The 25,421-nt window shown below is 38.3% G+C and overlaps 1 protein-coding gene across 3 annotated transcripts in view; it reads left to right on the top strand.

Moving 5' to 3' along the window:
- Nucleotides 1-25,421, top strand: part of ARFGEF1 (ADP ribosylation factor guanine nucleotide exchange factor 1) — a 133,024-nt gene that overhangs the window by 90,895 nt on the left and 16,708 nt on the right. For 2 of the 3 annotated variants that reach the window (XM_025265289.3, XM_044928704.2), the window contains exons 18-29: nucleotides 4,150-4,321; nucleotides 6,279-6,445; nucleotides 9,778-9,906; nucleotides 10,818-10,976; nucleotides 11,220-11,370; nucleotides 16,650-16,740; nucleotides 21,758-21,798; nucleotides 21,886-22,055; nucleotides 22,411-22,562; nucleotides 22,707-22,879; nucleotides 23,890-24,050; nucleotides 24,870-25,000. In XM_025265289.3, the coding sequence (XP_025121074.3) occupies nucleotides 4,150-4,321; nucleotides 6,279-6,445; nucleotides 9,778-9,906; nucleotides 10,818-10,976; nucleotides 11,220-11,370; nucleotides 16,650-16,740; nucleotides 21,758-21,798; nucleotides 21,886-22,055; nucleotides 22,411-22,562; nucleotides 22,707-22,879; nucleotides 23,890-24,050; nucleotides 24,870-25,000 (1,697 nt within the window). The remainder of the gene's footprint in view (nucleotides 1-4,149; nucleotides 4,322-6,278; nucleotides 6,446-9,777; nucleotides 9,907-10,817; nucleotides 10,977-11,219; nucleotides 11,371-16,649; nucleotides 16,741-21,757; nucleotides 21,799-21,885; nucleotides 22,056-22,410; nucleotides 22,563-22,706; nucleotides 22,880-23,889; nucleotides 24,051-24,869; nucleotides 25,001-25,421) is intronic. The other variant, XM_006069520.4, reaches the window with a different exon arrangement.

A 25,421-nucleotide genomic window follows, 5' to 3' on the forward strand; every position in this document is an offset into this window, starting at 1 on the left:
CTTCCAGGGCTTTCATTATCTAGCATGACACTTTTTTCTGTGGTTTTATAAAGCAGTCTACAGATAAAGACTTATTTGAATATTTTCCTATCAAGAATTTTCTGTCAGGTTTTTCACTCTAAACCAAAAGTAACTTTACATTTTACACTGCCTCCCTTTGTTTTTAGAAGGTCATACTTTTAACAAATTTTGTTCTGTTAATGAATTATAACGTTAAACGCATCTGTGTCATATCTTCTTAATTTTCTTTTTTATTGTACTTGATTTACAGTTTTGTGCCAGTCTCTGCTATACAGCAAAGTGACTGAGTTATACCCATGTGAAAGTGATAGTCACTCAGTCGTGTCTGACTCTTTGCAACCCCATGGACTTTAGCCCTCCAGGCTTCTCTGTCCATGGGGTTCTCCGGGCAAGAATACTGGAGTGGGTTGCCATTCCCATCTCCAAGGGATCTTCCTGACCCAGGGATAGAACCCACGTCTCCCACGTTGCAGGCAGATTCTTTACCATCTGAGCCACCAGGGAAGCCCCAATTATACACATAGACATTCTTTTTTTAATATTCTTATCTATTACAGTTTATCCTAGGATATTGAATATAATCCCCTGTTCTGGTTCAGTCAGTTCAGTTCAGTCGCTCAGTTGTGTCCGACTCTTTGCAACCCCATAAATTGCAGCATGCCAGGCCTCCCTGTCCATCACCAACTGCCGGAGTTCACTCAAACTCACGTCCATCGAGTCGGTAATGCCATCCAGCCATCTCATCCTCTGTCGTCCCCTTCTCCTCCTGCCCCCAATCCCTCCCAGCATCAGGGTCTTTTCCAATGAGTCAACTCTTCACATGAGGTGGCCAAAGTACTGGAGTTTCAGCTCTAGCATCATTCCTTCCAATGAACACCCAGGACTGATCTTCTTTAGGCTGGACTGGTTGGATCTCCTTGCAGTCCAAGGGACTCTCAAGAGTCTTCTCCAACACCACAGTTCAAAAGCATCAATTCTTCGTCGCTCAGCTTTCTTCACCGTCAAACTCTCACATCCATACATGACCAGTGGAAAAACCATAGCCTGGACTAGATGGACCTTTGTTGGCCAAGTAATGTCTCTGCTTTTGAATATGCTATCTAGGTTGGTCATAACTTTCCTTCCAAGGAGTAAGCGTCTTTTAATTTCATGGCTACAATCACCATCTGCAGTGATTTTGGAGCCCAAAAACATAAAGTCTGACACTGTTTCCACTGTTTCCCCATCTATTTGCCATGAAGTGATGGGACCAGATGCCATGATCTTCGTTTTCTGAATGTTGAGCTTTAAGCCAACTTTTTAACTCTCGTCTTTGACTTTCATCAAGAGGCTTTTGAGTTTCTCTTCACTTTCTGCCATAAGAGTGGTGTCATCTGCGTATCTAAGGTTATTGACATTTCTCCCAGCAATCTTGATTCCAACTTGTGCTTCTTCCAGCCCAGCGTTTTTCATGATGTACTCTGCATAGAAGTTAAATAAGCAGGGTGACAATATACAGCCTTGATGGACTCCTTTTCCTATTTGGAACCAGTCTGTTGTTCCATGTCCAGTTCTAACTGTTCTGTATAATACAACCTTGTTGTTTATCCATCCTCTATATAGTAGTTTACATCTGCTAATCGCATACTCCCAGTTCTTCCTTCTTTCCCTCCTCGCTTCCCCTTGGCAACCACAAGTCTCTTCTCTGTGTCTGTTGAGTTTGTTTTGTAGATCAGTTCTTTTGTGCCATATGTTAGATTCTTTATAAATTCTTATATATGTACACTCTCGTGTAGGTTATTTTCTTTTTAAACTTCTTTGAATGTTCTTTCACAGTTTCCAGATTGTTAAAAATTTCTGGACACATGCCAGTTAGGGAGCATTCTCTTGAAGTCAGTGTTGCATCTTGGTGGCCCTGTTGCTGTCACTGCCCATGTGCCTGGAGCCCCACTCCTGCAGTGCTCACTGCCTCTGAGATGCTGCTCCCTGTCAGGCTGGTGTCCTTGCTCCCATTCAGCCTGCCAGCTCTCAAACAGCTTAGGAGTCCCTGTGAGGATAGGTGGCCTATTAGAAAATTGAACCCCATAATCAGGACCCCATGTAATTTATGATGCAGGACCAGATGAACTGTCACAAATGGTTGCGCTTTTTTTTTTTTAAGAACACAAGTAACTTTAAAGAATTTTCTTAAAACTAATTCTCCACTTTCTTGTTTTCAGAGTTAAAATATAAGTGAATTTCTCAAGTCATTTATGTTCCTTTGCTAACTAGAACATTTACCTTTTATATATAGTGTGAATCAGTTTTAAAATTTTTAGATATATTTAGAACATGTTAAATTTTTTTGTTTATTCATTTTGATCAGTGGTAACAATTGGCTTGAAGAGGTTTAAGCATTAAAGCTTAATTAGTCACAGCTTAATTTAAGCACCTGAGAATAAACGTCAAGAGTAAAGTGTTCCATAAAAGATAAGCCGGAGAAGAAAAGTAGTATTATATTTTACACTGCTCCCAGAACCCCGCTGTGGCAGAAGTGTTTCGTTTGCGCGGTGTGCTTTTATTTTCTGTACCTGAGACTAATGTATTCTCTTCTCTAACGTGCTGGGAGCTCCTTCCCCTCCCTCCCAACCTAGATCCACAAATGGACTTTATTGCTACTTCAGATTTTCTGCCAAGATTTGTTTTGTGTCCGTCTCTGTTTCTCATTGGTATGATGTTAAAATATTGTACCATGTTCAGAATTTCCAGTGATGTTACTCTTCTTGTAGCCTCTTACTGGAAGCACTTGCTTGGTCATTTATTTTGATGCCCCTGCGTCATTGCTTTTTTAGGACTCATTAGAAATTTCGGTGAAATGGCTTTCTTTTAATGTTTTTTAAGTGCCTTAACTCAAGTTTTTAAAGTTTTAGTATATTAGAGCGTTTTTCCCTTGAATAATAATGATGACATTTGAAAACTTTTACCGTAATATTTTTGCTTTTTTGTAGGAAAACTGCTCTTCTCATCTTTTCTGACACTCTAGAAAGATCTGTTCGCAGAGTAGTCAGAACAGGTGGTGCAGTGGTAAAGAACCCATCTGCCAGTGTAGGAGTCGTAAGAGACGCGGGTTCGATCCCTGGGTCAGGAAGATCCCCTGGAGGAGGGCACAGCAACCCACTCCAATATTCTTGCCTGGAGAATCCCATGGACAGAGGAGCCTAGTGGGCTACAGTCCATGGGGTTGCAAAGAGTCGGACACGACTGAGCGCGCAAAAACACAAAACTAGTTAAATGTTTGTATTCCAGTTATTATGTCTTCTGGACCTTCTGGTTTCTCTATAGTTATTTTTGCAAACTTCTGATGATTTACTCCTGATGTTGATTGTTATTCTATGTACCTTCTTCAAAATTTACAAGAGCCTTATCTTTACAGGTGCCTTAAATTCTTTGTGGAAAGTGGTAGAAATATATTTAACTAATAAGTAAATATAGAGATGTCATGACTTCTGGGTTTTATCCATGGGCAGAAAAGTTTTGGTTGTGCTAGTTACCAAGTTCAGTGGCAGGGGCACCATCTTACCTACTACAGATTTATACTCCCCAGACTTACCATGGTATGCAGCATGATGTTACTGTTGTGCGTACTCTTAAACAAGATGAAAAGTTCAAAGAATACTTTGCCCACATCACCTAGCATTCAGTTAACCACACTGAGTCAGTCAGCAAGGTTGTTACCTGATTTTAAATTTCAGCTCGTGTTACTCACATCCACTGTTCCATAAAATCAGTTCGCAAATCATTAGCAAACACACTTACGTTCTTTTGAATGAAGATCTGAATCTTTTTGGTAGCATAAGTTTCTAATGATTGTCATGATCCTTTTTTAAAGACTCTGGCTAGAACTCTTAAACCTCGGGCAGAAACAGTTTCATTATTCCATTTGCCTGTTTTCTTACCACAGATCACCTGGGGACATCACAGCAAGGTGAATTAGCGTATTGCCAACCTGGGTCTTTGCTACATTGGCCTCATTTTCTGTGACTTCCTTTTTCACTTTAATGTCTGCCTTGTTTAGTATTTTCCACGTTCTGTCTCAAAGTATTTATGAATTCTCTTACATGAGTATTTTTCTGTTCATTTTTAAGAATTATAACAGTTGTTCATTTCTAGGTTAAAAATAAAATGACCAAGGAACAGTACATTAAGATGAATAGAGGCATCAATGACAGTAAAGATCTCCCTGAAGAGTATCTGTCAGCCATCTATAATGAAATAGCTGGAAAAAAGATATCAATGAAAGAAACGAAGGAGCTGACAATCCCTGCAAAGTCAAGTAAACAGAGTAAGTGTCCAGATCAACTGAATCCTGGTTGTTTAGGAGGAAAAAATACGGTTCTTAAAAAGTTAAGTTAGAGTAGACCAAATATCACTTATTCTAATGAAAAGTATTATAATACATTGTTTGATGATCTGATTATGTCTTTCTCCATATCCTGAAGAAAGATAGCACTGACCAGTGATAAATGGAAAATGCTACATACTGTGCATGAATTAGCATGCATTGAGTATACACTTGTCACAAGGCAGTTAACCTCAGCATGGACTTGGAGAGCAGACAGAGTGGTTAGGCAACCCCAGTAGTCAGACTTCAACTCTTCTTTCTTCTGCCTCCTTGTTGTCTACCAGCAACTTATTTCCATTGGTTTACCTATCATTACACAATAACAGAAGCTAGAAGTAGGGGTGATTCAGGGAGATGGGGAAGGTTAGGATCATGGGGGAGCTCAGGGGGTTGGAAATCACTACTTGACATGCACCAGAAATTATATCACTCTGGCATTCCTAGATCTGACCGGTGTCAGGAGTTACCTGTGCCTGGCTCCATTCTCAACATTCTATATGTATAGACAGTGGTGATTCAAGTAGAGCTAAAATCGGACTACAGGCATGAGGTTAGGGTAGTGGCTCGGAGAGGTCCTGCCTTTCTGAACAGCTTCCACTTGGAAATGAAATCTCAAGCTTCATCAAAAAGAACCGATTGCAGCAGCAAAATGCTGTTGAAAGGTTATTGGTGTTCAGTTGCTAAGTCGTGTCTGACTCTTTGCGACCCCATAGACTGTGGCTGTTGACAGGAGCGAGAGTTCAGAAGGCCTGTGTGATATGTGTTTCTAGAAGTTGATGAAGAATTACAGGGTGGGAGTCAGAGGCTCCAGAGATAATGTTAGAAGGGATAGTGGCGTGTAAATGGCCTTCTCTTCGGGGAGTAGAGGAGTGGGCCTGAGGAGTGTTAGTAAGTTCTCCCTCATTTTATAGACAAGGAATCAGAAGTGCAGAGAGATTAGGATACCTAGAATCAGAGAAGCTATGAGCTGAGTGCAGTACGAAAGCCTTTGTTAAATCTCTGTGCCTAAACCCTGATGAGTGGCAAAGGCTGGCCCAGAAGCCGGCGTCCTTGGCCCTTACTGCAGTCCAGCGCCAGTCGGCAGTTCACACGGTAACGTCATTCTCTTCTACTTGAAAAACCGTTCAGTGTATTGATCAGGATTTCATTTTTACACCTGAGTAGATGCCAGTTATCTGATTTCATTTTCGTTTGCATACCCACGTAATGACATCTTCCTATCCCTCTCTCTCTGGCCTGCTCTGTGCACCGTGAGGAGGTCCCTGAGAGAGCTGGGTGTGGGAAGCGGGTGGCAGTGTGCTCATATTCTGCAGTCATCTTGCATGTGAGGCCTCTGTTTTCTTGTTAACTCAGGAGACCCCGCAAGTCACACAGGTGAACCATGGCCCCTCGTCTGTTCTCCTAGCCCTTGTTTGGGCTGTTTCCCTGGCGCTTTCAGTGTGACAGATTTGTGCCTGCTCTTTTCCCTTGGCATAGATTTCCTGCATATCCCTGAATCCTAGTTGAGGATTTTTTCCCCCCATTTTTGAGGTAAAATTCATATAACACAAAACGAGCTGTTTTGAAGTGAGCAGTTACTGATACTCAGCACCTTCCAAGTGCTGTGCAGTCACCACCTTGATATAGTTCCAAAATACTCCATCACCCCCAGTAAAGCCCCATATCCATTAAGCAGTTTTTCCACATCCCCTGCCTTTCCTCAGCCTCTGGCTGGCACCAGTCTGCTTTCTTTTTTATGGATTTACTACTCTGGGTATTTCATCTAAATGGAATTATATGGCCTTTGCATCTGGCTTCTTAGGACCATTTTGAATTAGTATTCATTGGTTGTGTTGATATTTTATGCTGAAACATCAAAATATCATTCTTAAAGGCTTTATATATTAAATGCTAATAGTGTTTGCTGTTTCAGACGTAGCCAGTGAAAAACAAAGAAGACTCCTGTATAACTTAGAGATGGAACAGATGGCCAAGACCGCTAAAGCGCTCATGGAGGCTGTGAGCCATGTTCAGGCACCTTTCACGAGTGCAACACATTTGGAGCATGTGAGACCCATGTTTAAGGTAAGAGTTATTAATGACTTTTGGTTGCAGTATATATATATTTATATATACTGCTGTTCAGCATATTTTTAAGTTAAGGCAGTTCAGTGATACAGCTCATTAGTATAGACCCAGAAGTGAAAGCCATGTTATTTAGGTATGCATGATTAGTAATTGATAGGTGTGTGACCTTAAGAATAGAAAGGTTTGGGGAGAATTAATCTCTGGCCTGGTTTCCTCTGAGTTCTCTTTAGATCTTAGGAGTTCCCTGACATCTCAAAGTGACCTTGAGCCTCTTGCTGTCTTCAGGTACCTATGACCCAAGGGCTAATGTGAGGGTTCTGAGTGCTCCTGGGGCCCAGAAAATAGCATTGGGAACAAAACGGAGCTTTCTTTTATGTTTATAGATCTAGTAAGGATGGTACTTACTGCTTCTCTATAATTTGATTTTCCATTTCCTCTTCATTTTCCTATGCTTTTTTTCTATCCTTTCTTCAAATTCCAGAATGAGTAAGCAGTGCATCATAAGGGTTATAGGGAAATGGACGGGAGTCTAGTCAAAGAAAGTGGGAATTTTTCCTAGAGAAGGAAAAATGGGTCAAGTACATGTCCATTTGTGAGACAGTGCAGTTAGATGGTCTGTGGAGGTTATCACTTGAGTTCTTCAGACATTAACTGCATTTGTGTGGGTAGTAAAAGATGATGTTTCAGCTCTAAAATGTTATAGTTCTACCCTTGCTTTAAGGTCTGTGTGATCATGATATTTCTAAAAGTTGATGGAGAGTTACAGGCTCAGAGTGGGAATTTGGGGAGAGAATGTTAGAAGAAATAGTGGAGTATTGCCGGCCTCTCTTTTACCATAATATAGGAAATGAGATTGAAGTTAAGAGCACTTATTATGAAATAAATTACAAAGCAAGTTTTTGTTCTGTTTTGAATAATCTTATACCTTTGTTTTGTTTGCAAAGGTTTTTGGTAGACAGGAGGTGGAGGTGAAAAAAACAAAAAGAATAAGGAGCCAGTCATAATTCTGCCACTCAGAACATTTCTCTTACTATATTTACATACTACTTTTTCTCTTGTTAAACAGTTGTGACCCTACTGTGTATAGAATTTTGTAACTTGCTGTTTCTCACATGAGTGTTTTCCCATGTTATTGGGAATTCTTCCTAAGTAGCTTTTATGATCTCTTCTCTGGATTAGGTGTCATTTGTTTCATCCTCTGAGCTGGAATTGAGAACCTTTCCTCTCTCTGCCATTTCTACTGTCGTTACCTTTTCAGACAGTGTCCTTCCTTTGTCACTCTTAATGCTGGAGTGTTCTGTCTGGTGTCCATGTCTGCTTTTGTGCTTCTCTTACCCGTTTACAGAGCACAGAATGTTTAAAATACAAATGAACTGTCACCTTTTTCCTTAAAGCCATTCACTGATTTTGCAACTGTGGTGAACCCTAACACAACCAAGGGTCTGAAACCAGGTGTGACCTGGCTCCACCTGCCTCCAGCCTCGTCCTTAGATTTCCTCTTACCGTGCTGCAGTCACACTGGCGTTCTTTCTATTTCCAGAATGCCCTAAATTATTTTCTCTTCAGAGCATTCACACAAGCTGTGTCCTTTGTCTAGAATGCTTTTTCCTTCTTTGCCCAAGTTGTTTCTACTTTCAGTGTTACTTTCTTAGTGAGTTCTGCCCTGGCCTCTCTAAGTCAGGTCTCCTTTCATACGTGCTGTGTTCTTCCTTCACTGTATTTATGTGTATCTACACATTTATTTATCTTAAACCTTAATGTCTGTGCTAGACTTAACTCTGAGAGGTAAGGGAGTACATCTGTTCTGGTGACTTTTCTCAAAGTCTGACAGTTCCTGGCTTGGAGTTAGTGTGTAGTAACTAAGCATTGGTTGAGTCAAGGAATAAATGAAAGTGTCCTAGAAGTGATGTGATATTAAGGGATGTAATTAAGAACCTTTTTACATATGGCCAGATCATTTTCTACAGCGGTTTATACACTTAAGCAGAAAATTTCACTGTCCCCTGGATGTTATTTAGGTATAATTTGATAATACAGATCCTTCTTTAATTTGCAGTGGGGTTGTCACAGGCTTAAGAAGCTTATACTTCTCCTTGTATTTATTACATAGGTTTCCAAATAGAGATATGTTGTTTCTTCACTTAGCATAGGATGCATAATGCATTACTCTCCTGTGGTGCTTTGTGTTTTAAAGTCCTGCCCATCATATGCTTCCCACAGCATCTCTTTGTAGTGGCAGTCCAGGTACTAAAGAGGAGGAAATGAAGTTCAGGGAAAAAAGAGGTGAAATAAGTGACAAGGCTAAGACTGAAAGTTAGGTACTGTGACTTGTGTTCCTTTGTTTAAGAACTAAACTTCTGAACTTCCTGAGGTTACAAAGCTGTGGGTAATTCTGTCTTAATAATGCAGAAATTTGTTTTTAGATCTTTTAAAAATTCCAATTATTGTTTCTGTACCATGTTGTCATAAATACTCTTTATCTGTGTGACTATATATAGTTCTTCATTTTGATTTATTAAAAGAAGCCAATACTCTTATATCAGACATTTCAAAGTTACACACACACACATATATACATGCCAGTATATACACACCAGTATATGTATATATATGTGTCTTGATATGAGGACTTTCAGTGGTCAGGGATACCTCTCTTTTTTTAAATTTTACGTTACAGTTTCAGAAGGTATTCAGTTTTGATAAAATTTAGTGCTCGTTGGCTTTCATAGTCTGTAAAGAGGATGTATTTTATTTAACTGTATTTTAAAATATTGTCCAGCTAGGAGCCAGAGATATCACTGCTGTCTCAATGTAAAATATTAAAATTTTACTACAAAAAATAATAAGGCTAAATGACACCCACAGAACAGGCTTAAAGAAAAGAGAGTAACGTAAGTCTTACAAGTAGAAAATGGTTAAAAGGATTTTTTTGGAAATAAAATTAGTCCATGAAATATTGCAAGAGACACAGCTTGCAGAGAGAGATGAGTTCTGAAGTCAGGGGTAAAATTAATATAATTTATGAATATAGACTATCCCCATTTTTTATTGTGAGTAACTCATAGGTGCTATGCTTAAAATGTATCTGCCATCTTCTCTTGAATTTACAATGTTTCTCTCCCACTTACTTAAGCCCAGGCAGCATTATATAGTTTCTCCTCTTTTTCTAAGAAAGCTCTCCAAATAACTATGCCTAGAAACTTATTGCTCTTTTTCAGAATTTCCACAAATCATTTATTGTCTGAAAGCATTGAGAAATGTTAATGTGGTCTTAAAGTTTGATTATCATTTGATGTTCATGATATATTTAAAATTTTTACCTTTTCTAGCTGGCTTGGACCCCTTTTCTGGCTGCATTCAGTGTGGGTCTACAAGACTGTGATGATACTGAAGTAGCCTCTCTTTGCCTGGAAGGTATAAGATGTGCAATCAGAATTGCATGCATTTTCAGCATTCAGGTAACAGAATTTTGCGTTTGTAGCCAGTCTGGAAAACATAAATTACTTATGTCATTACTATAGTTTAAATTATTTCTTGTGTTGACACTGTTAAAAAACTAATTTCAAGTTTATAGTGGAGTTTAAATGAATCTTAATGTTTTAAGTTTCCAAGAAGCTGTGACAAAACCGGGTAGTTCTCTGTTGATGTGTCTCCCATTCATCAGCATAACTTCGTGTTGCAGTTTTTTTCTGTATAGAATATTAGCTGTGTGGGAAATTTCCAAGAGTTTGAATTCCTGTATTGTAATTTGAATATCTTATTTATATTGCATGTTCTTATTTATTGAATCATATAGTACTTTTTCATATTTTGTATATTTATAGATACTATTTTATAACTTAAGCCTAAGAACAGGTTATCTTTAAGAGACTCAAGTATCAAGGACATAATTCTTATGAAGATAGTCCTTTCTAGTAAATTATATGCTTTGTCTGATAATAAATTTTATCCAATACTTGCCTACTTTCTTTTTGAAAACCCATTTCACAGTTAATTATGAATGTTATAGCATAAAAAGCATAGTCTTAACTGTAGGGGAAACATGAGCAAATTTGTAAATCAAGTTTCTGCCACTTCACGCAAGTCAGTTGAAGCATGTGTTCAATGAATGCTTTCTTACTATATGAATTATTGTTGCTGAAATTCCATCTTGATTTGACACCACCATTGCCTTTCAGTTTTAAAAATTCATCCTTTTTGGCTTCATTCATATTAAAATTTAAAGAACTTTAGTTTTGAGGTATCATATGTAATTCATGACATAGTTGAAAACTTACTTAATTAAGTAAACAGTTCATCCTAGGGAACCGGAGCCTACTCTATTGTGCTTACAACCCTGTGAGCTCTCTTTCTCTGTCTCTTTCAACAGCTGGAAAGAGATGCATACGTCCAGGCGCTGGCAAGATTTACCTTACTCACAGTGAGTTCTGGGATTACTGAAATGAAGCAGAAAAACATTGACACAATCAAAACGCTTATCACAGTGGCTCATACAGATGGAAATTACTTAGGAAATTCATGGCATGAGGTATATAAGCACTTTCTTTTTTCTTTTGCAATTTGGTTTATAAAATGAGCTAACGCTAAATATTATATCACTGACATGCTTAAGTGTTTGGGGAGAAAATTAATCTAGTACATTCAGGATTAAGTACATTTAACTTGCTGATTTATAATGTAGCCTGTGTTTAAATTGTGACTTTGTACATTTAAACATTTTTATGAAGATTTTTAACACAGAATTTAATTTGTTTTTCTTCTTGTAATTAAGATTCTGAAGTGCATCAGTCAGCTGGAGCTTGCTCAACTTATAGGAACTGGAGTGAAGCCTCGGTACATTTCTGGAACAGTACGAGGCAGAGAAGGATCACTTACTGGAGCAAAAGATCAGGCTCCTGATGAATTTGTGGGGCTAGGGCTAGGTGAGAATTTTTTGAATTATTTTTGTGAAGTATCACAGTTGTTTGTAACTTGCTCAATATAAGTAACTTTGTTGTATGAATGAAATATAATTAGAGGGCTAGGATTAAAATGCCCTTTGGCTAACCTTATAAGGGTGAAGCAAGATAACATTGTAAGTCTTTTTTGCCTGGTCCAGTTTGCAATATTAAATGACCCTTAGTCTTAACCACATAGTTGAGGGTGGGAGAAAGGTGCAGTTTAAAAGTACCTCCTTTTACATTAAAAAAAAAAAGAATGAAATGCTGCCATTTACAGCAACCTGAATGGACTGAGAGAATATTATACTTGTGAACTAAATCAGACAAAGAAAGACAAATATTATATGATATCACTTACATGTGGAATCTAAAAAATAATACAAGTGACTCTGTATACAAAACAGAAACGGACTCACAAGCATAGAAAGTAAATTTATGGTCACTGAAAGGAATAGGGAGAGAGGAAGGGATAAATTAGGAGTATGCAATTAACAGATACAAACTACTATACAGAAAAGAGATAAGTAACAAGGATTTACTGTATAATACAGGGAACTATATCCAATATTTATAATAATCTATAATGGAAAATAATCTGAAAAAATGTTTTAAAGAATTACCTGCTTTTAAGACTAAGCAGATAAGTTAAATGAGTGAAGGCTTGTTTAAGATGATAAATAGTTGGGGGCACCTGGAGAAAGCATTCATATGCACATTTTTTTTTAACGGCACTATGCAGACATAACCCAAGTCTTAGGCCAGTGTGGAAACTGTCCCATGGCTCCCCTTGAGTTCAGTGCAGCCAGGAGCAGCCAGGTTTAACCCAGCAGGAAAAAAGGAAGGTACTGTCAAAAGCAGATGAAGAAGAACCAAAATCATACATTTCTAGTCATAAGTGGAAAACGTTCTACCGGCGAAGAAACAAAGTTTAGACTGTCTTTGACATTAAATATGTACTTCTGGGTTTGAATTCTTCCATGTTTCTTCTTCACTTGTGCTTCTTCTGCACTTGTGCAAGATGTGCAAGTTACTTTAATTCTCTGAGCTTCAGGTTCCTCTTTTCCAAACTAACAGTAGTATCTACTTACAGAGTTGTCAGGATTACAATATATTAACATATAAGTGGACTTAGTGCTGCTATACTGTTTCTGGATTGTTGTTTTTGTTCAGTCACTAAGTCATGTCTCACTCTTTGTGACCCCATGGACTGCAACACGCCAGGCTTCCCTGTCCTCCACTATCTCCTGGAGTTTGCTGAAACTCATGTCCATTGAGTCTGTGATGCCATCCAACCATCTCATCCTCTGTTGGCCCCTTCCCCTCCTGCCCTCAATTTTCCCAGCATCAGAGTGTTTTCCAGTGAGTTAGCTCTTTGCATCAGGTGGCCAAAGTATTGGAGCTTCAGCTTTAGCGTCAGTCCTTCCAATGAATATTCAGGGTTGATTTCCTTTAGGATTGACTGGTTTGATCACCTTGCTGTCCAAGGGACTCTCAAGAGTTTTCTCCAATACCACAGTTCGAAAGCATCAGTTCTTCAGCCCTCAGCCTTCTTTATGATCCAACTCTCGCATGTTTCTGGATTATTCTTTATCTGGCCTCCCTACCTCACTTCCAACAGAGAAATCTAGAGATACAACCTAAAAAAAAAAACATGAGGTCTAAGAATACTTATATTTACCTTTTAAGGCTTTGTGCTATATTTAACATTGTACTTCTGGACTTTCTCCTTTTATCATTTAGTGATTTCTTCGTTGTTGCTGGCAATAAAAAGTTTTAGGAAATTCAGAAGAATTTCAGGCTTGAAAAACAACCCACAGGGAGGGGAGTAAAGACAAGGACCATGTTGTGGCTTCAGGTTGAGTGAGTTTGCAGTGGTAATTCAGCAGTGCAATCTGCACCTCACTTGTAAAATACCAGTGGTGTTCTGTGGTTCTGGAAGGTGCAGGTATAGACAGCTGCAGGATTTACAACTGCTTGAGCACCCGCATGGCTGGTGACTTATGTAACCTGCAAGCCTGACTCAGACATTAGAACTCTATCAGTGTTAGTAAAACAAGAGAAATCATCCTTGCTGATCATGTTTACTGGAATACTTGAAAATGAGTTAAAATTAATTTCACCATTGTGCTGCTCTGCTGCTTAGGTTGCAAAGAGGTGACCTGACCTGCTTTCTCCCTTCAGGAAAAGGGAATTTATATTAAATTAAACACATTTGGAATCTGGAACTGTGATTGATATAAAAATTCCAGGCCTCCAATTCACGAGCGACTGACCACACCCTTCATCTCTCATCTTTCTCTGTGTCATCCACTTCTCTCTGCTCCACGGCCTGCTCCCTTCTGCTCACACTGCTGAGGGATCAGGTCTCAGGTTCTAGTCTGCATCCTAGAGGGAGCCTCTATGCTGACTCAGCTCCTGTTGGGCAGAGCTCCCCCTAAGTTGAGCTCATCTCAGTAGTTGGTTCCCGGCTCACCCAGTGTGGCAGGTGTCCACCCTGTGCTGCGGTGTCCTGGCATCTACTCAGGATGCTTTAGTCCATACCAAAGCTGGAAGAGGTTGTGGTGCAGACGATTGAGCTGGTTTCATCTGTATATAATTTGTTTTTTAAAAATAAACTATTAGCCTCCTTTGTTAGCAGAATCTATACCTCAAATATTGATGTAACCAAGTTAATAGGGCTGAGTGCATATTTATCTCACATCCTTACAGATGTGATACAAGACTATACTTTTAATTTTTGGAAATAGGAAACTTTTGTTACTAAGAATAAATAGCTTATGAATTATTAGATTTCAATTATATGCGTACTATTATATGTATTAAAGTTTTAAAATTCAGTTGCTTGGTCATATAAATCTTGAGTGAATATTATGACATCTTACATCTTGTTCTTAGTTAATCTAAATGTTTGTTCTTTTGAGTCATTTCTTTGGTAAAACCGAAACTATTGGCTTATTACTTGTACTGTCATACAAATGTTTGATAGATGTCATATGTTTATGAAATTGGTTCTTGGATTGTTAGGCATTTTAAATCTTCTTTAAATGGGTTTAATGATTACAAATTATTATATCTAAATAGAGAAGGTACAGAAATACCTTCTGTGGGTATTTGAAGAAAACCCACAGAAATGTGGGAAGGACATTTAGTTGATACACAGACGAAGTTATGTAGTGACTGGCATTTTTTTCTCACAGATTTTCTTCATTAAATTCCTGTAACATGCCACATACCTCATCTTGCTTGACACTATCCTCCTACCACCCCATTTCTCAGTCGCTTATTTCAGGCTTTCATCCTTGTTCACTTGTATTACAGAAATAGACCCTTAATTTGTCTGCATGGCTTCCGTGGCTCTTCATGTTTCACTGTGTTCTACAGATATTACCAGAATTATTTTTCAGAAAATAGACTGGATCTTGTCAGTCTTTTAAAAGACCTAATGGTTCCCTGTTTTCAAAAGTAGAATGTTAAACACGACGGTCAAGGTTCTTGACATTCTGTTTCTGGTCTCTCTGTCCAGCTTCATCTCTTACTGTTTGTTTCTCTCTCTCCTTCCTTGTCCCCTGCCAGATCATCCTCCATAATGGCTACATCCAAGTGTGTTGGAACATGAACTTCACATGCCTGCTTCCATTACTTCATATATTCTGCTTCTTCTTCCTGAATTGCTTTTTCTTCTTTCTTTCCCGCATGATGATCCTTTCAGATCTAACTTGAATTAATATTTCATCGCATGTGAAAACTTTCCATGAGCTAACAACACCTGCATTCTCCCTTCCCCTATAAAAATTAGTTCTGTTTAGCCACACTTGTGTTATATATAATTAGTTGAGTTCAGCCATGAAATAATCATCAGAGTATATGAAAGTAGGTAATAAGTCTGTCTCTCCTGGTAAATCATTAACTGCGTGAGGACAGGGGTCACATTCTTTTCCCTTTGTTCAGTTCCTGGAGTAGATTTTGAGTTCAGCTGGTTTAAATAAAACCATCTATTACATCTGCATTCAAAAAGTCATTTGAGTGTCTAGTCAGTCAACAAGTACTTGTTGAGCATCTGCTTTGAGTATGGTAGAGGAAGAAAAAAAAAAGGGTTTGATTTGCTTCCTACCCTGGGAACTTTTTATCTGGCCGAGAAGGCAGCAGTGACACACCTGAAGTAATTGATAGTAAGAAACTAAATGGAAGAAATTCTGAGTTGAGCAGTACTTATTTAAGTAAATACTTCATTCAGAGGAAGGTGAAGGGGAATCCTTCATTGAGAGCTCAGGTTGGGTCTCAGTAGATAAACTTTAGATGATGACCTGAATAGAGACATATATATGTTGGAGGGAGCTGCCTTAAGTCCTAGGCTGAAAAGCTTATACTTTATCCTGAAACTAATAGTAAGCAAAATAAAGGTGGTGATTTAGGAAAATTAATCTCCAGGAGAAGAAAGGAGATTAAGGGGTGGGGGGAGTGCTGGGAATCAGCAAAAAGGAAGGCAGTAAACTGTTAGAGTAATCCTGTCCTGAAATGATAATGGTCTGAACTAAGTAGGAATGAAAATGAATGAATCAAATGAAAAACATGCCAGAAGAAAGATTTAGTGATAATGGAAGGGAAAGATATTAAGAGCCTGAGAACTGGGGGAATTGTTTTGCTGTCTACAAACACATGGAACCAGTGTTGGGGGAAAAAACCAAGTGATTCTTTTGAATAAGAGGATACTGTAGCGGCATACCAGTTGAATTTTCAGTGAACATTTGTAAACAGGGGACTGAAGACTACATTACAGGAGAGATCTAATTGTATGGAATTGGGAATCCTCCTAAGTTGATGCATTTGGAACTGGGGTTGGTTCTGTTTCTTACGTGCTGAGGGAGGGGTTTCCCTGGTGGCCTAGTGATTAAGACACTCCTGGGGCCACAGGTTCTCTCCCTGGTTGGGGAGGTTCTGTATGCTGTGCGGTGCAGGGGTGAGTGGCCGGGGGAGGGGGTTTCTCTGAAACATTGAAAGAAATTCTGCCTAATGTCATTGAGTGATTAAAAATTTCAGTGTCCCTAATTTGTGTGATCTTTGAAACAAGTTTGTCTTTACCCATGTCTGTATACCACTTAGCCTAACTCAGTAAGTCACTGATGCCAAAAAGAATTGTTCACCCAAAGCTTTCTTTCATTAGGAAAATAACTAATTTTATTAGAAATGTGTTTTAGAACTGTAGGTACATTCTTTCACTGAATTATTTTCACACTGAAATGACTCTCTTTTCTGTGTGGTAGTTGGAGGAAATGTGGACTGGAAGCAGATAGCAAGTATTCAGGAATCCATTGGAGAAACCAGTTCTCAAAGTGTTGTTGTTGCTGTAGATAGGTAAGGTATCTGTTTTATTCCCTTTTCAGATGAATGCTGTTTTAATTCTGTAGCATTTAGATGTGTGTTGCTCATTAGTAAAAAGAAAAAAAAAATGATTGCCAAAATATCTTTCCTGAGGTAATATAAGACTATATTGTGATATGCTATGATTTAAATGATGAAGTACCTACAATTTTGCTTTTAAGTCACAGAACATAGGAAGGAGATAAACAGTATGAAAATTTAAATGGCAAGTAGACATTAGGGGGCATTAGGGAAGCATTAACCTTGATGAGAAAGAACAGTTTTTCTTTTCCTTTATTTTTTAAAAATTTCCTTTATAAAAAATGTACTCCCCTTATTATTCCTATTTGAAAATAGAGTATAATTTATCTTTCTGAGTGTATGATATGGAATTGCATTATGGGGAAAATGAAGGGGTTTGCTGGCAGTTCTCACTGGGGAGAATTATATTTTATAGTATATACATTAAGAGATATTCCTCATCTCTAGTCTGGTTTTCTAAAAGACTATTTCTAAATATTTCTAAAAGAATATATTATGGTTGGTTTTACTATAGAATATTCTAGAATATTTAGAATAGTCTAGATTTTAAAAATCCCCAGTATTCAAAATAATGTCTAGGTTGTTTTTTTTTTTAAGATGAACATTTTCCATATGGATGCCCAAATAATTGAAACATTTTGTAACACTGGTGTTTACATTTTAACACTTCTGATGGGAACTGTCAAAAATACAGTGTGTATTGTAATCTTTCCTCGATGCTGAGAGACTCCTGCTGATCTATTATTTTACTTTGCTGTAGATGAAAACTTTTTGCTCTTAGATGGAACTAGAGTGTTCAGTTGTTACTGACCCTGGCAGTACTCCCTGGAACTTCTTACTTGGAAAGAATTCTTAGTGTCCATGTGCCCACTTGGTTTTTGGGGGTGGAGGGGTGGAGGGAGGGGCTTAATTTGCCTTTTTCTTGTGATGGTTGAAAAAAGATTGTGTATCATTTTATATCTACTATATAACTCTGAGGCTTAACATGTGCTTTTCAGAGTGCTCTCTGGGAAGGGAATTTTTTTAAAAAGTGGATGTATTTATAACTGATTATATTAAACAGAAAAGGTGCTTTCCATGTGTTACTTCATTTAATCCTCTTAGTAGCCTATAAGATACGTATTATTACTGTCCTCAATTTACAGATGAGGAAGCGGAGACGAGGGGAATCAGGTAACTTGCTCCTTCCCGCGGCCAGGCCAGGCTGGTCGTGGCGATTACAGCGGCACCTGCATTGCAGAGCCTGAGGGAAGCGCGGCTGCCCTCAGCCTCGGCCGGTCTGCCCGTGTGCAGCTCCAGAGCACTGTGGTGTGTCCTGCTGCTGCCAGGGTAGACCGCCTCCTGATGGTTTTCTAGCCACCCCAAAACACATCATCACTGTTAGGAGAATCGACCCAGACAAGAGTCAAATTTCACTTACTAGTCTTGTTGCCATAGCATACTTCATGTGATCAAAGCCAGTTCTGATTTATCTAGCTGGCCACTTTGCTGCAGAGAAACATGTCACTCATTTGAACAGGTGATCTGCCTCTCCATTTTAAGAGTTTGTGCAATTTCAGAGGAGTCTTAGCACAAATTCTATTAGTACGTCACTGTCTCAAACTCATCATCACCAGATACTTTTACAACATAAATTCAGGGTCCACACTTTTATGCACAACCTCAGCATTTACATTTTACCTTATAGTGAAAGCATCAAAAATTACATCTTTGATTTGTTACAGGATTTATATTATTCTTATGTGGTACGTATCACAGTTCTCATTAAATCGCTTCTGAATTTCTTTCTGAGTATCTGAGTTAATTTTTATTTGTGATATTCTGATTCCGTAGGCTAACTCAGTGAGACAGCCCTGGTAGTCAAGATGGTGGTTGAGAGTATTGTCAGGCATCATCCTTGAAATTCCTGTACTTGTTCAGCAAAAACATTTTCCTGACCTTAGGCCTATTGTTCTGAATAATTTGTTGTGATAAGTATAAGAACCAAACATGCAAAATGAAAATAATAATTCTTTGCTTAATTATATATAGGTTCTGTTTTTTAATGGAAAAAAATTTGATTCCATCAAAAGCTTTAAAATGGTAAAATTTTCTGATTATCTTCACTTTTGTGTTTGGAATCCTGTATTATTAGAACTTAAGAGTATAAAGGCACTTTAACCTGGAGTCCCTGATCCTCTCGGATTTGCTAGGAAAACATTTTCTAGGCGTTGTTAAACCAGCTATTTCTTAAATGTTACTCAACTTCGCGGGGGTGGATTTTATCTAGGCACGATTTACCCCTGAAAGTCAAAAGTCATGTAGCACCATAGTTTTTTCTTTAATTGTTTTTTAAGCACACCAGATCTGGCTTTCTATTGACCTGTCCCACACTTTGGAATATTCTGTCACCTATCAGAAAATATGGACTACTCCTCCCTGTTTTCTCATAAACGTCTTTCAATTGAGTCTAAGCCATAAATGTTACCTCTGATATTTTCACTATGAAAACTTTAGATACACAGTCATTTCATCTGCCTGTGTGTTGCATACAGCTTAAAGTTGATTTGATCTAGAATCTGCAAGTTTCATCTTTTTTTTTTTTGCATTGTTTCATCTCTATCATAATGTGTAAGAATTCAGTAAATCTGTCAATCTTTTTTTCCTACTTTTCAGGGGCGTGTCTTTTAATATTAACACACAAGATTCTCATGCGTCTGTTCTCTGCTTTTCACACAGGCGTGTAGAATCCATTTTATAGTTGATGTTGTGAAGCATAGCTCTTTTCTGCCTTAGTATATTAAGGCTTTACTATGAATGCCTCCCTAGACCACTCTGCTCTCCCATATGACTTATCTTGAATGGAGCATTTCTAGAAATGTAGTGACCCCTCAGAGGCTACCAGAGTGAGTGGGAATCAAAATGCTCTTTCCCAGGATGGATGCTCCCCTGCTCACACTGTCTGCAGAGCCTGGCTGTTTGCTTGCGGTTCTCTCTGGCCGTCTTCACAGGGATCCTTGTGGCTTTCCCTGGAGTCCTCTGCTGCTGTTCTTTCCTTCCCTGCTCTTTGTCACTTGCGTCCTCTTTGCTTAAAAAAGGTTCTTTGTTTCCTTTGTTGTTTTTCCTATTGTTTTCCTTGTACTGTTTAGGTTGAACTCTGTTTGTGGTATGGTTTTTATAGCCACTGCCTTCCAGGAGCACACCTCTAGTTTGAGAAGCAGCTAATGACATTCATAATGCAGAGTCTAGCACTTCTCATTTTTGTTCATGTGAGAGGTCTGTAGCCTTTCTTTTATATTTCTGGATCCAGTCTAACCACTAGGTTCACTGAGGCCCCGTTACTCTTCCTCCCCACCCCCCATAGTGTTTTCAGTCAGATTTTTGAACTTTTGTTTTGTTCTACTCACAAGAGCAATAGAGGAAATGTGAAGATATCTCTTTAGCAGGAGTTCAGATTCTGAGTTATTACCTTGTCAGTTTTTAAGCTGCTTTTCCTTCTTGTTTTCATTATTCACTGTTGCCAGGACGCATAGACCTTCAAGGGCATAGAGGTTGAAAAATCATGATATACTCAAAACATTTAGACTGTGGTAGTAGGAAGAAACTAGAATGTATTGTAAATGTTTAAATTCTGTTTTGCTCAGATAAATGTGGGGTGGTTGAGAGGGTGGACTCTGGGGTCAGCCTGTCCTGGTTTGACTGGCTCTAGTACGTACTAGGAGAAGGCAATGGCACCCCACTCCAGTACTCCTGCCTGGAAAATCCTATGGACGGTGGAGCCTGGTAGGCTGCAGTCCATGGGGTCGCTAAGAGTCGGACACGACTGAGTGACTTCACTTTCACTTTTCCCTTTCACGCATTGGAGAAGGAAATGGCGGCCCACTCCAGTGTTCTTGCCTAGAGAATCCCAGGGACAGGGGAGCCTGGTGGGCTTCGGTCTATGGGGTCGCACAGAGTCGGACACGACTGAAACGACTTAGCAGCAGAAGCAGTACGTACTAGCCTTGTGATCTTTAGACAGTTATTATATATCTTTGTGCCTCAGTTTCTGTGTTGATAAGATTGGGAGTCTAACGTACTTCATGGTATCTGTGGTTGTTATATGAGTGGATATATAGATAAATAGATAGATAGGTAGATATAGATATAAAGCACTTTGGGTAGTACCCACCCTGTGATTGCTGGTAGCTGTACTATTACTATGATTCCCTTTGTTTCTGAGTTTAATGTTTGACCTGCTCCTGCTTTTGAGGTTTCCTTTTTATCGTCCAAATCCTATCATATACAGTTTACATTGAGGAATATCAATTTATCCTTGATGTCACCACATCAGACCCTTCGTTATAAACTGGGAACATGGCTAAAAATGCAGACTTTAAAGTAAGAGGACTAATGTGTTTATGCTGAAATCTTTTATGAAACTTTGAAACACAGAAAAAGAGCTCAGTGAAGAAGGCAGGGCAAAGCTGGATAGCATAGCTTAACTCTAAACATTTGAATGCTCTAAGAAAAGGGGTTAGTTACGTGTTAGTTAAACTGTTGGAAACTATTTGTAAGGTTTTATTCATCACTTGTAATTCAACATGAGTTTTTTAATCAGATGTACATTATTTATAAAAATGAAGTAGAAGTTTTCATTTTAAGAACATGTTTAAACTAGTAAAGACTCAGAAAAATTGAGAAGTGTGTTTTGTGTATGCCAGTTATTAGTTTTACAGATTTATAGTGTCTTATTTTGAGGCTCATGAAATACCCATCCTAGTGTTGATAAATTTACTAGTAAAATTGCAGCAGTGTATTCATTCTCTAGTATCATTCAGTGCAAGGGTGGGGGGTACATTCCAACTACACTTGTTACTAAACTGTCTGGTACAAAGTACACATTCAGTTACAGATAAAAGTAGTCGGTAAACTAGGCCACTTGTTTTTGAATTGATAGATCAGAAGGAGACTATAAATTTTTGCATTATGATTTTTGTTTTTTCTTTAGAATATTTACAGGGTCCACAAGGCTAGATGGAAATGCCATTGGTAAGTATGTACATTCAGTTAAAAAACTGACTTTAGGGCTAAAAGACTTTAAGCTTTATAGTAAATGTTAATCTATTTCTATTATAGTGGATTTTGTCCGTTGGCTCTGTGCTGTGTCTATGGATGAATTACTTTCTACTACGCATCCAAGAATGTTTAGTCTGCAAAAAATAGTAGAAATATCATATTACAACATGGGAAGAATAAGATTGCAGTGGTCTCGAATTTGGGAAGTTATTGGAGAGCATTTTAATAAGGTATTTGAGTAATTATACAATTTGCTTAATTTGTTATTTCTTTTGTTGTTTAAAATTCCCTTACCGTAATCTAGTTGAGAGGCCTTTTTCCTTTCTAATCAGTTTTTTATTACATTTTTTTGTAATTAGATTAGAAAACACTTTGTCTTGTTTTTTCTTCTAGAAATAATTGTTCTAGGTTTTAAGAATTTAATTAAAATATGTTCTTCTTGTTGAGAAATACTGTTAGCATACTTAGTGTGGCTATGGAGAATCTTTGAATTTACCTGTCTTTGCTATTAATGATATATTTTTCTGGAAAATTACCGATTTTTCTGCTGATAATTAGCATCCTGTATTTATGTTGCTATTGCAGGTTGGCTGTAATCCTAATGAAGATGTAGCTATTTTCGCAGTAGACTCCCTGAGGCAGCTGTCAATGAAGTTCTTAGAGAAAGGGGAGCTTGCTAATTTCAGATTCCAGAAGGATTTCTTAAGACCTTTTGAACATATAATGAAACGGAACAGGTATTACATTTGTTAAACTGCTTAACATCAGGAAAATAGTGTATTTTCCACAGTAGTGGGTGGGGTGATGGGGGTGGAACAGAAGAGAAGGGGGCGGGGGGAAACCTGATGAGATTTATCCAAGCAATTATATTACTATTTTAGGTCTCCAACAATTCGCGATATGGTTGTACGGTGTATAGCGCAGATGGTTAACTCTCAAGCTGCTAACATTCGGTCCGGATGGAAGAACATCTTCTCTGTATTTCATCTTGCTGCATCGGATCAAGATGAAAGCATAGTTGAGCTTGCATTCCAGACAACGGGACATATTGTCAGTGAGTATCCCCTAAGCTCTGTTGAAGTTAGAACACAGCACAACACAACTTCAGTGGGTTCAGAGGATAGCTCAAGTGTAAGATTATTGGCTTGTCATGGGCTTTACCAAGTTTTGCCTATAGAAGCAGAGTAAAAAGTGATAGTATTACCATTATTATAATATTATAGTTAACATTTATTGAATGTTTACTGCATGGCAAGCACTATAAGCACTTTGCATGTATTTTCTTCAATTTTCACAATAACTGTATGAGAAAAATATCTTTATTATCTTTTTTTTAAATTAGATACAGAAACGCAGATCGAGTGAGGTTATGTAATTTGTCTAAAGACACAAAACTAATGAGTGATGGATTGAGGCACAAAACCAGAGTCTTAAGACATAGCCTTTGTTTCTGATACTGTACTACACAGCCTCCTTTGACTTTGAAACACCTAAGATGTTCATTAAGCCTCTCTTAGAAGATGGTAATGACCATCGTTGTCATCAACATCAAGAGTGATGACATCACCATAGCTGTCATTTGTTGTTTGCTTAGATTTAGTAAATTAAATATTGTGCTAAAGATAAGCACTTTGTTGTTGTTTAGTCGTTAAGTCATGTCCGACTCTTTGCAACCCCCTAGACTTGCCTCCCAGGCTCCTCTGTCCATGGAATTTGCCAGGCAAGAATACTGGAGTGGGTTGCCATGCCCTTCTCCAGGGAATCTTCCTCACCCGGGTATTGAACTCAGGTCTCCTGCATTGCAGGTGGATTCTTTACCATTTGAGTGTACCAGTCTCCGTTAGGTGCTGGGTTTATAGTAAAAACAAAACACAGGCCTGTCTCGCTGTTCCCACTACCCCTGGCAGTCAGGTGACTGGTCAGGACAGACTTTGGAACCCATATCTTTTGGAATCAAAACCCTTAACCTTCAAGAAGTATCCATTATATCTAGAGCTCGGTATATTTGGGTATAATTAGGAATAATTGAAAATCTTTATTTGGATATATTTTTCTCCCTTATAGCCCTTGTGTTTGAAAAACACTTTCCAGCGACCATTGATTCTTTCCAGGATGCAGTGAAATGTTTGTCTGAATTTGCATGCAATGCAGCTTTCCCAGATACAAGTATGGAAGCAATTCGACTTATTCGCCATTGTGCAAAATACGTGTCTGATAGACCTCAGGTATAGCATCGTTTAGTAAACAAAATGTGATTTAGCATTTATTTCTAGTCTGAGATCTAAGTTTATTTGGGAATCTAGGGGATATGAAGCATTTTTCAAAATTATCTTGAGTTGTCACATTTATTGAAGACGGGGTATTTTTCTGAGTGTTTCACATGTAAAAACTTGTTTAATTTTCAGTAACAGCTTTATGGGATAGATTGTGTTATAGCCCCATTAAATAAGGAATCTGAGGCACAAAGAAGCTCAAAATGTGCCCCTGCTCATAGGGATAGTGAAGGAGACAGGATCTGAACCCAAGCCTGTGTGTTCAGCCATTACCTTGATACACTCTTTTTTGTGTGTCAAGCTCGGCAGCACTGAAGGTAACTGTGGGTGAGTGTGGTTGTAAGCACTGGAGTGAAAGCTTGAATTGGCAAGCTGGCAGCCAGCTTTGACTTGCATATCTTTGTAACTGTCATTAGGAGAAAAGATGGCTTCATAGATTTTGTGTCACATGCTGACATGGACCTGTGGTGTGTTCAGTACTTCTTACATGCATTCGATCCGCACACCTCCCCAGTGTGGTGGTGTGGCTATGTGATGTTATAACCACCTAAATGCCTGCAATGGAAAGCTGATGATGGAGTTAGAGCTGAAAGCAGCTTTTGGATTCTATTCCATGCTCTGTAGGCAGTTATAATCTCCATCTTTTTATAAGTGTTTTTTAATCAAATGGCTCATTTTTGATTTGCAAAGTGTTTATTTAAGAACTGCTTTGGAGAAATGTATATAGGTGTTAATGCCTTGTCTGTAATAAACCCGCCTTTCTTTTTAAAGGCTTTCAAGGAGTACACGAGTGATGACATGAATGTGGCACCTGAAGACAGAGTGTGGGTGAGAGGCTGGTTCCCAATTCTCTTCGAGTTATCGTGTATCATCAATAGATGCAAATTAGATGTAAGAACCAGGTAACAATCAGTATTTGTAATTAAAACTTTGCAAGGGTTATTTTGACTTTAATCAAATTAACCTTTCTTATGTGAACGTAAGTTTAACTTGATCAAATATAGTAATTACTACATAGGCAAATTTTAAAATGTTAAATAGAGCAACAAAAAATGGAAATAGATTACTTTTCCTTAAATTTTGATTATTTCCAAGTTTGAATTTTAGAGTCCGTGTTAATTTACACATTCTGTCTTTTCATACTTTTGTTTCCAATCAGAAATTGAAGTTAGTCCCGAACTTTATTTTCTGATGAATGAGAAAAGAATTTCCAAATGCATGTCCCTGGTGGCTTTTAGGTAAAGAACCATTTCTCTTTGAAGACTGGCCAGTAACCTAGTTTTGAGTAACATAGGCCTGTTGAAAAAGAACTCTTTCAAAAGT

The sequence above is a fragment of the Bubalus bubalis genome, chromosome 15 (assembly GCF_019923935.1).
Source record: "Bubalus bubalis isolate 160015118507 breed Murrah chromosome 15, NDDB_SH_1, whole genome shotgun sequence".
Taxonomy (NCBI): domain Eukaryota; kingdom Metazoa; phylum Chordata; class Mammalia; order Artiodactyla; family Bovidae; genus Bubalus; species Bubalus bubalis.